The 12,141-nt window shown below is 39.3% G+C and overlaps 1 protein-coding gene across 1 annotated transcript in view; it reads right to left on the reverse strand.

Annotated features, from left to right (window-relative positions):
• MXRA5 (matrix remodeling associated 5) overlaps nt 1-12,141 on the reverse strand; it is a 285,770-nt gene that overhangs the window by 10,667 nt on the left and 262,962 nt on the right. The window contains exon 5 of the mRNA XM_085622582.1: nt 3,480-8,660. Within this exon, the coding sequence (XP_085478708.1) occupies nt 3,480-8,660 (5,181 nt within the window). The remainder of the gene's footprint in view (nt 1-3,479; nt 8,661-12,141) is intronic.

Consider the following 12,141-nt stretch of genomic DNA (forward strand, 5'->3'; position numbering starts at 1 on the left):
AACGTAGGTCTATGTGCACGGTATCCACAAGGTAAACACAATTTATCCCGTTTCCTTAAGCCTGTATGCATGCATTTGATGGACTAGAAACCTCTGAAGTAATGGGTTATTAAATTAGGCACACTTTCAATTTAATTTATGAATTTTTATTTTATTTTAGTTCCATTTTAAAATATGGCTTCCTCATCTGTTCCTTGTTACAGCCTCTCAGTCAAATCTGGTGATTAGTGATCCTGTAAGCAGAACTTACAACTGAAAATTGCATGTGCTATATAGTGAGAGAAATGCATTTACAAATGTTTTTAATTACCCACTAGTCTAATTCTAGAGCCATATCAAGAAGTTTACAGCCTCACTCTGTGACTACACTCAGGTGCAAAAAGTGCTATGTACCCAATAAACTCTGAAATCTCACTGGCTGATGCGCAAGTGCTCACATGCAAAACTCCACTTTGGGTGCACATGCTACAGGCAGTGTATGTAGAGGCTCTCTGGGTGGCAGTTCACGTGCAGCTCTGTGATTCTGCGTCAGTGGTCCCAGAAACAAAGAGGCAAATGAACCTCTACTCCAAGTTTCTGTGCATGCGCCGCCTGCAGAGGTGTTCTCGCTGTTTTTTATGAGTAAACACATGCTAAAGAGCCAGGGTGTACAGCACCAATCTGTGCCTGGGTGTAAGGACCCAATGAGGCTTTATGCCTTAATGATATAGACCCTGCTCACCACATTTGTTTCCAGTTTCCCTGACCACATTTCTGTGGCATCCTAATAATGGCCAAGGTTAAAACGTATTGGCATAATTAGCATATTTGTTTGTGACTGACACATTCAAGTTTCCCAGCCTTATTTCTGCATTTAAAATATTATAGCTAAAGTGCAACCTAACCCCTTGCAAATTACACCTTTTTTCAAGCTGTAGGTCTGACTTACAACTAGAAAAACCTTTTGTAAACCAAAACCCCACATTTATCCAACCCACTTTAGTCGATTTACATATCATGTTTTTTGCTCTTTTTATCAAACGCCCAGAAAAAAGATTTTATTGCCAATTTTTAAAAATCTAAAATGTCAACAATGTAGACCTGCTCCTTAATTTTTAAAGCATCTTCACAGCTCTTTGATATGTTGTACGGTTTCCTCTTTTATCTGGCAACTATTCAAATTAAGGAAATGTGTAATATTGTGACAGTTTTCTATGCTGAATAGCTTTATAACTGTACCTTTATGGATTTTATTCTTATTGTATATACTTTGTATTTCCTTTTTTAAACTTTTATTCTTCAGAATTATGATGAATAAAGATATACTTGATTTGACGGTCATAGTCATTCTAGTAACCTAAAACTGGATGTCGTCATCGGGTTTGATAAAGTTTCCTTTCGAATGGAATGTTAAATTGATAAATTAGTAAGTAACTGGTCACTGTGGACCCAGTTCTCAAACTATATGCACATCTAAATGCAACTTAGGTGCAAACATTGATCCATTGGGACAAGTGCCAATCCTGATCCACAGACTTAATATTTCCAGAATGATAGACCTACTAAAGAGATTTTAGAAATTTGTGTTTGCCTTCGTATGGACATATTTAGGCAAATGAAGGATGAGTGAACTTGTGGGAAGTCTCTAGAAGGGCTGTCTGCAGTAGTAGGCGTCCCCTCCAAACTAGGTTTTCGGATTCCAACATTTTCCATGCAGGATGTTTCTCACCAAGGAATAACACACACTTGCCAATGAAAAGATTAAGAGAACTTTGGGGCAGAAATATGGCATCAATACTCTTAAAACTTTTAGCGGAAGGGATCCTCGATGGTAAGAGAATAAAAATATATATTTGTGAAGACACATTTGCATTACATTTGTATTTGTTCAATTTTCCACATGTTGGAAATTCTGAATGTGGAAATGTTAGGCAGAAGAGTACTGAAAACCGTAACAGTCATACTTTTTTAGGAGTAACCCTTGAATTCTTTTACCATTCCATAAAGACAGAAATTTGCTCTAAATATTGGAGTAATCACAAAATAGCAACTGTCCAATTATTACTACACATTATACATACAGCCAATCATTTTATATGATTTTTAAAGAAGAAGAATGTAAGGTTATCTTTGGGAATCCAATATGGGATTTCTGTATTAATCAGACAAAGAATATAACTACTTTAATCTCTCCAGAGTGTAATCTTAACTATTATTAAAAATAGTTGAAGCTATTGGCTAGAACAAGTAAATAGATTTGTCACTATTATTTTGTGAACTGAAAAGCTGCCAGCCGAATTCGAATTTATCTTTATCCCACCTCCACATTGCACATTATAATTCATTTTTCATTGTTATCTATAAGTTCACATACTGCCAACAGATTTTACCACCTACAAATTCAAACACTGCTGAAGGGAAACAACATTATTGATCGTTTTAATGCAAAATCCCTTTTGTTTATTTCTTATGAGGACAGCCGATATGGGACTTCCATCAGGATTACATTTCTAATGTCATAGTTAGTGGCGGCTCCTCGTGGGAGTGCTGCGGGGCAACGGGGCAGGGGAGGGGCAGTGTGAGGGATAGTAAACTCCGGCTTAAGACCGAACGGAGTTCAGTTAATAAATAAATAAATAAAACAAATATCATAGCGCGCGCTGCAATGCAGCGAAGCAATGCAGCGCGCGCAATAAAATTCCTTTTATTTATTTGTTTGTTAACTGAACTCCGTTCGGCCTTATGCTGGAGTTTATTACCCCCCAACCTGCCCCTCCCCCACCCGGCCTCACTGCCCCGCAGCACTCCCACGTGGAGTCGCCACTGGTCATAGTGTAATGTGTAATCATTAAAAAAAATGAGCACCTACATTGAAATGCTGTAATACTATTTGCTGCCTTTTAGTGTTTAGGTAGATCTAAACATCTGCTACAGTGGAGCGATTTATGGTCTAGGCAAAAAACAAAAAAAGACCCAGAAAATATCCTAAAGGAAGGCTGGTCCAGAATTAACTTAGCCACATAAAAGTATATTTACAACTTTTAGCAGAGTTTTGGGGAGCATCCTGCAGAAAAATTGTATCTGCTGATGTTTTCATAGGCATATTAATAATAAAGTGAAAAGGAAAACAAGTTTAAGAACCACAATCATCATACACGTGTTACCTTCAGCACCATTACTGACAACGAGATTCCACAGGAAGGTACATTCTCACTAGTGGATGAAACACTAGATAATGGGGCATGAAAGAAGTAAAAGTAGGCCAGAGCTTATAAACCAGTTTAGGTAGTTGCCCCATAATGTATTCAGGGTAAGAAAGACACTGACATATTAAGGCGCTTCCCATCTATTTGCAGCTGTGAAAAACAGCGAATGTGGCGTGAAGGCACAGGTTACGTCTGTCGCTGGAAGTAGACTACAAGACCCATGGGGCAAACATGTGGAAGTGAGTGAGCCTGTGCAAGAGTAGTGTAGTAGCAAAAAATAAATATTGTTCTTACCTGTGGAGACTTTGGTCCATGTAAGAAAAGGCTTTGGTTCACCCACTGTGTCACATGGGAATAGGGCATCCATTTCAGCAGGGATGGCTAGGGTTTGATATCCTTTTGTTGTTATTCTGGGCATTTCTTTGAGTGTTTTAAAACTAGGTGAAGGTTGTACAGCACTCGAGCTATTCAGACTGGACCCTTTTGCATGCGGTTCTAAGGGCAAATATTGATTGTTATAGTGCTTATTTCTATGGATGAAAAGAGTTGGTGCTTGGTGAGTCGTCATTCTTTGAAGGATTGTTGAAGTTGTGGTCATCAAATGTGTTGTAGGTAATGATCTGTGCGTAGTTGTAGGCTTGATCTCTTGCCGTGCTGAAGCTGACGTGGCCTGTAGTACAGAATGTGTTGTGGTATGGCTAGTCGAGACTGATGCTATATTCCTTTCTGCCAACACTGTTGGTGGCTTTGGGAGGAAAGGTATCAGTGGTTTTGATGTAGTAGTTAGCCTGTTAAAGGTTCTTGTTCTATTAAACATTTGTGGGATTCTGGGGTTCATATAATATGGCACACCTTGATGTGGGCTTCTCATAGCAGTACCCTTAGCATCTGTTGCATAGTTATTTCCAAACAGTCGATGGTTTATAGTTGTTCTACTATTTCCCTGGTTGCTAAATCGACCTGGAAATATAGGATTAGGCCTATGTAACTGAAAGGGTGTTGTAGCAGGTTGGTATGTATGCATCCTTCTCTCTTGGATTTTGTCTGCAGCAAATGCTGTAATTCCTGGCTTATTTGTGAAATGGAGAGGTGAGTTAGTCATAAAATATCGTGAGGGCCCTCGGGTCGGTAAATATGGTGGCTTGATTGTGCCTCTGTTTTGACTGTAGTGTGGAGGAACTGCAACAGGCCATTGGTTGAAATTAGATGCATGTCCAGGCTGTCTGCGAAAGTGTGGACTCACTAATAAACTATTGTTTAACCTTCCACTGTATATTTCTTTGGATTGCTTTTGGTTTAGATTGGTCTGAATCCTGTTTTGGTATGAGAATGAAGTACCATGCTCATTTAGCTGAGGCACTAGTTTGTTTTCGTTGTTGCCAATTCCATCATTTGTTTCCATTTTTGGAGATTCAACTTGATTGAATCCAATCGGTTCTCTTACATTTTTGGTGGATGGAGCTGGAACAGAGGACAATAAAGTAACCAATGAAGTTGGTGGAGAATAAGTTCCAGGTTGTGCAAGAGGAACAAGTGCAATTTGTGTAACTGGAGACTTTGACTCTGTTTTCACTGATTTTCTTTCAGTTACTTCATTCAACTTCACTGTTACATGCCTTGTCTCTTCTCTTTTAGGTACTTTTGGAAACCCTGGCACTGGATAAGGAGTAACTGATAATGGTTTATGTCTTATTTGTTTAGTGATTGATAATTCTCGTGTGTTGTGTGAAGCAGAAGTGGTGACTGTCTTTGTTGTGTGTATTTTAGCAGCAGTACTTGGTTTTCCATTACCATGGATTAGAGTAGGTGTCTGCGTTGTATATATAGCTGAAGGCACCGTGGAAGCCAAAGCTGTGCTTGCCAGATTAATGGGTAATAGGGTAGTTGGTAACCCGGGTGTAAGTACTGTTGATGTTGTATGGTACAACTGTCCTTCTGAGCTTATGTAAAGGGAATCTTCTTCAAATGGAATGATGGACTCCGGAGTCAATGACTGATCAAGAATTGCTGGTGTCACCACCTTTACTGAGGTGTCTGGGTAGATGGTGCTGTCTCTGTGTGGCAGATCATCTACGGCATCATGCTTTTGCCCAATGATAGTGTTTCCATGATAACCATTATTGTAAGTTGCCAGCGTACTTTTCTGCTCCGCAGGTTGTGCCAAATGTACTTCTATTCTTCCTGGTTTTTTTCCTTTTGTCCTATGCCTACTGTTTGTCATTTGAGTAGTCAGAGGTATAGTAACAGGTGATTGGGTAGCTTTAATTGCAGTAGTAGTAGTAGTAGTAGCAGTAGTAGTGGTAGTATGCATTATTTTTGGTGGTTCAGGTATCTGAACTGTAGGCCGTGTTACTGAAGAAGCAACTTTTCGTTTATCTTCTGACAATTGCAAACCTTTGGCTGCTGTGGTTGGTAACATGGTTGTTGTTACATATGCATCTTTTCCAAACTCCAACTCAATTCTATGCTTATTGCCATTCAAAAGGTCTTGTCTAAAGGAGGTTTGGGTAGAAGGATCTATTTCAGATATTCCTAGGTATGGCTTTTGAATGGAAGGTGCCTCTGGCAAGGTTATGCGGGTGGGAAGAACATTTTTTGGTCTTGGGCGAATCCTATTTGGCCGTAATCGTCTTCTCCCATTGGGTCTTCTTCTGGAATTCTGTATATAATTATTAGCTATTATTTTGGAGGCTGTAGTCCTTGGATATTGTGTCATGATTGTTATTGCTGTAGCCCTTCTTGTACTTGGTACAGCAGGTGAAATTGAGCCTGTTTCCTCCAATGGGTTAATACTATTTGGAATGATAACATCAGAGCTAGCTGTTGGCATAGGCACCATAATATGTTCTCTGCTTTTGGAATGTCGATTGGAAGGTAATGGTGATGTTGTCTGGCTGTTGTACCTAGCTCCATCAGGCCCAATTTCTCCAGCAGTGTCTCCATTACCAAAACGGGCAGAATTTTCATATGATTCTACTCCATTGTCCTTATTTGCTGCTTTATCTGAAGGTGACTGGGTCAGAGGAATCACAACATCTATGGCAGCAATGGCACCTGTTGGCTGTACTGCTATGACTGGAGCAGTGGCAATGGTGATCGGATCCGTAAAGTCCTCACTAATAATGTATCTGGGGAGCAAAGTTGTATATTCAACACTTCTGTCCACATCACTGAGCTGTACACTGGCAATCGATTCAGTTTCATCAGTACTAGTTTCAGTGTGGTCAAGTGCTGGAGATTTCAGTGGAAATTGACTCTCATCAGTGTCAAAAATATCTGTAAATGGATTTTCCACTTTGATGTGCAAATCACTTGAAACAGAAGGATTAATCACAAAAATCAATCCATCCAGAGACTCTTCTTTCATACTATTTATGCTTTCTTCAGTTCCAAAAGACGAATCTGTTACAATGTCTTCTTGACCTGGGGCAGCTGAATTGAAATCAGATGAACCAGTGGATATGGTTTCAGTTTCAGATGTGGATAGCTCCTCTGGTGATTCAAATACTTCATATTCACTGGGCTGTTCCATATTCTCGAATGATGGGTTTTTTATTGATGGTTCTGCGAATGATGCAGGTTTATGCTTGGTCACTGAGCTTGTGGCAGAAGTAGTGGTGTAGAAAAGCTGATCTTCTACTATGTTTGAAGCATCACCAGATGATTCTTCTATTTCTGTTACTGGCCCTAATGTTGGAGAAAGAGGGGGCTTTGCTAATGGAGAGGGTGTTGTCACTTTACGCCTTAGTAGTGGTGCTGTTGTCATTCTTGTGTTAGAAATAGGAGGGTTCAATGTGGAAATGGCAATATTTTTGCCACGCACCTTTGCCAAAATGTCAGCCCAATGACGTGGATCAATTTTTTTGTTGCCCATATTAACCCTCCTCCTGGATTCAAAAACTCTCCGACCCTCTGCAACATTGCTGTCCTCTTCTCCTTCAAGCGCTTTAAATGCTTTCATCTTCTGCCTATCTTTTTTGTTTTGCTTGCCTCGCTCTTTCGAAGGCCGATTATTTTTTTGCTTAAATGACACCTCTCTATCCTTTATATTAAGAGATTTTTTAGGCACATCCTCAATTTCTCCATCCCCTGATTCATCCTCATTGTCTACCACAATCGGGTTTTTGTTTGTGGATATTTTTACAACTGGGCGCAGTTTTTTTTTTCGTTTGTCAGGTGATTTGTTAGATACTTTCTTATTTACTTTTACATTCAAAGTGTACTGATCAGCCCCATGTTGATTGACAGCTACACATCTATAAAAACCACTATCACTGATTTGACTGTCTTGAACTAACAGGGTACCATTTTCCAGCACATACCCTCGTGAGGTATTGAAGGAGGCATCAAGAATTCTGTTGTTTGGAAGGATCCAGTTCAGCTGTGCTTCAGGTACAGCAATGGCAGTACAGGGCAGCATGATCTGCTCTCCAACATTTCTTTCAACTACAATAACATTGTCCGATGGTTGAATGTCTGAAGACTCAACTACAATTCTGAAGGGCATTATATCCATATCATTGTTGAGTTGGGCAATACAGTGATACAAACCAGAATCAGAGTGATCCACAGTGTTAATAACTAACTGCCCACTATTTGAGATGGAGATCCTGCTAGAAGGATTGTTATATGGCGCTTTCAGCTTGGTTCCATCTGGAAGAACCCATTGTATTGAGGGGTTGTCAGAGGCCTTAATATGGCAGCTCAGGTGACATACCGTGCCTTGAATTACACTCTGAGACCCTTGAATGTTCTCATTTTGGTCTATCATAACCCATCCATTTCTTTGGTAGTTGACATTATTCACTTGGATTGACTGAGAAAACTGAGTGAAAAATGATAATGTGACTTTAGTCGCTGTGCTCTTGCGCCTGTTTAATTGAAGACTAATCAATGGCTGCATGATCCATGCAGGCTCAGTAAGTAAATGAGCCTTAACACCAGTGTAATAATAGGCATCATGGTTCATATCTTGTTTGTATCTGTAGCTAATTTTGGGGTCTTTGTTGAGCATGAGTCCTCTTTGTAATTTGACCGGCACTTCACTGTAATAGGCTATAAGTTTCCATAACTTTTCATAGTTTTCACGATTCATTGGGCATTCAAAATCCAATGAAAATGTTGCATTGACATCAATTTCTTCAGGTATTGTCTGACTCAGAAGAATTTTTTTGAAATCTGGTGACTTTCTTACAGTACATGCCATGTTCACCATATTTCCATGCTCATCAGTCATGTTCAGAGAAATATTGCCTAGCAAATCCTGAAATTCATCCATGTAGCTGAGTTCACTCTCATATTCCTCTGCATTGTTGTTGCTATTGTTTTGCTTCAGAGGAGAATATATAATTGGCCGGTTGCAAGAAATATCATCCAGTGTTTGAAGCTCCTTTTTACGCAAGTGTTTAGGGGTGGAGCACATTGCACATAGCTGGCCACCTTCATAGGCTCTGTCTTTCTTGCACTTTAACACACCTTAAAAAACAAGATCAACAAAAAATAAGTTGGTAACACTTGTATTTGTTAACTTGAAATAACATTTAAGTGCAGATTGGTTCTAAATCTTTTTTCGCCTATGGCAATTACAAAATAAACAGTTTTGTTAAATGTTGTTATATTTGTATCCAATAATTTATTCAGTAAGACCTACGTATGAGTGAATCTTTCAACTCCAACAGCTATGTCAAACAAAATTATGAATGTTTGTCCTTTGTAAAGTGACTAAATTTGTCTGAGTTCACTTGAGTCAAAGTGTATATAAAAATGTATGTGCTAAAAATATGTTCTAAGAGGGAGTGCTTGAGAGCTGTAATACAAACATCAATTACATAATTAATGACTTTATTTGAAGAACCACATTGCATGTCAGTCACCTATACTTTCTAGACCACTTTATTCCATGAGTGTTTTTTAGGTCGACCCCACAAGCGAGGCATTTTGTGGCTTCCAAAGAATATACAGGGGCTTTTGAGGCCATCCCATTGCTTACCATTGGTTGTCTTTGCTTGGTCACTCTTATTTGCCTGCGTCTTGTTCGTGCCCCAGGATGTCAATATTATGTTTGTCTCACCCTTTGAGAATTGCCTCTATACCATTGCTTTGAGGGGCTCCCATCTTTGCTCCCATTGCTCGCTTTTCAAGTACTACTATTTTCTTTTGTGTTGAGCACTCCATAAGAATACATGTGTTCTTGAGCCATCTACCTCATGTATTTCTCTTCCCCCTGTGTTGCTCTGACACCCTGCCCCTTCCCTGTTGCATTTGCCCATGTGATTCTCCCCATTGCGTTCCCCCCACCCTTGACTCAGTGTTGCTTCTCCATTCCTCCCTCTCTTCCCTAAGTTTCTCAACCTATCCCTCTCTCTCTCTGTTGCTTTCATGTCTGAACCCTCTGCCTCCCCCATGTTGCTTTTGCGTTCAACCCACCCCAGTTTCCCCTATGATACTTCTGCCTTAACCAGTGTTGCTTCATACACCCCACAGCTTCCATTTGTGCCCTCTGCTGCTTCTGTTTTTCCATCCTCCATCCTCCTCCCTCCCTACGACCCCTGCCTTACATTAATAACTTTTTTTTAAAAATACAAAAAAAGGTTTTTTGATGTTTTATTTTTTATTTAATTACTGATCCAAGTTGGATCAGTAACTAAAAAAGAAGTATCCGCGTCATTTTGTAGGTGCTCACATGCAGTGTGCACACATCTATAAAATAACACAGGCAACAGTGTCAAAGCCTTTTTTTTAATCTTTATCCACGCTGCACAGCATGGCTGGTAACCACTGGCTTAGCCAAAATGTCTCAATAATGAGACCTATTTTCTTTGCCAATCCTTGGCTTTTGATAGAGTGTATTACTGCATCAAAACATCAGTATTGACCTATTATAAGAAATTAGATTCATTTTAAGACTGCATTAAATACATTTCGGCCTTTAAGTGGAATACATTGTTAAGTGGGTAGAAATGGGAAAAGGGACATTTAATAACCCGATATTTAAACATATTGTAGAAAGACATTTTCTGCATAAGAGTATTTGTGTTCTTTAAATCGATGGATTCATATTTTAGGGTTATCATAGACCTATAGGGAATATGCAAAGGCTGCCAATGTTAACAATACATTTTCAACATTAGCTGTTCAGATGCCGGATGCACTATTTCACACACTGAAGTTCAAGACATCCTAAATAGAGCAAACAAAATAAAACTTTTTAATTCACTTCCAGGTCTTCGAGAAATAAACTCTCACAATTTTTATAAGGTTGGATTTATTCCCAGTCCTCAGTCATGAAATAGAGACACAATGATAAAATGGTGGTCTGTTTCATCTGTAGCAGAGTGGGCATTGTTACACAAGGCTACCTTGGATCCCTGGGGTAACCTTGTAGCAGAAGGGACCACAGAACCTTGTTCCTCTGTATTTGAAACATCTCTCAATAGAAACCCTTTAAATCAGTCAAGGGAACTCCAAAGCTAGCCCAAGCAACCCCCTCTGTAGCGTATTGTTTCCAGATAATTTCAGTGAAATTGTAAGAGTCCCTGTGTGTGCTATTGAGGTGGTAGGTCAACCCCATGTGCTACTGCTTTATAAAGCAGGCACAAACCTGTATACTGTTAGATCTCATCAGTTAGTGCCCCCTGCATTTGCACCTGGCCATTCAAAATCCAGAGCAACCCTAATTCAGTATTCTCAACCTGAGTCACAGAGCGCATAGGAGTTAAGCGCTGCTCGGAGCGTGAGAGGGCAGAGCCACATATTTAGCTGGAACATCCCAGGGCTAAGGCCATAAATGAGGGTACTGGATTGGGCAGCATTTATTCAAACAAACATCATTTGCTGTTTCCAGGAAACTCAGTCAATTTGTAATGTGGATGTTGATGAGTATGCAACTTTCTGCATAAACGCTACAAAAACAGGGAAAGATAGGCCAAACTGGGTTTCAACAAACACCCATACAAACAGACTTGAAAAATATTAAGTTAATGCAAACATTTTACGCATAATAATCGCTAGTGATATACGCATAACTGACATCATTAAAATCTATTGTCCCCTTAGAGCCACCAAGGAGTTGCATATTACATAAGCTAGGAAAAAGATTCCTGAGAATGATGTTCTCAGAGATCATAGAACAAAAGTGTTAAGAAATTAAAACCATTACATAAATGTGCCAATGCTTGAGTGAGACACACTCATTTGCCCTTTAATCTTGATAGAACTTTTAAACCATTTCATTTGGTTTATTAGATCTATGGAGCAAGTTGGTGGGCAAGTATTCGTAAATGTTAGCAACATAGGCATAAACATGAAAAGTGAACTGATTTTTTCAAGTCTAGTAAAAAAACAAGCAATCCAAAAACTGTACCCTACACCATCTGATAATTGAAGAGATGATCTCGACAAGAGGTAACCGGGCAGAGTCAGGAAACGTCCATTCAAAGATAGCAAAAACACAACAAATTTCCACATATATTGGCAGAATGATGTACACACAATCATGGCTCTTAGGATACATTACTTAGGAGCACTGCTCACGAGACAACGCCATAGATGTACAACTGGATAATGACAGTAATGATTTCAAAACACATTGGGGATGGTCACACAACAACCTAATGTGATATTGCCAGCAACCCAGCACCAGCATTTTTCCACAGCAACATGTTAAAATCGACAGGCAATTGAATGCAGCAACCCGTTTTGCATTTGAGATGACAAGAGAAATGTGCATAGTTATTCAAGTCTCCACTGCGGGTAAAATTGAGTTATGCCATAAAAAAGCACAGCATAGAAAGTTCTTTACAAATCAGACGGATCCAGGATTATTAGCAGACACGATCTGAGCAAACTAGGAAAGCACCACATGATTACTTTAATAAAATTACAAGATTTAGTTCTGAACAGCACAAATAAAGCAAGTCAATTAAACTGAAATCTAGGAAAAATTAGAACACTATGA

This window comes from Triturus cristatus, chromosome 8 (genome assembly GCF_964204655.1).
Source record: "Triturus cristatus chromosome 8, aTriCri1.1, whole genome shotgun sequence".
NCBI classification, from domain to species: Eukaryota; Metazoa; Chordata; class Amphibia; order Caudata; family Salamandridae; genus Triturus; species Triturus cristatus.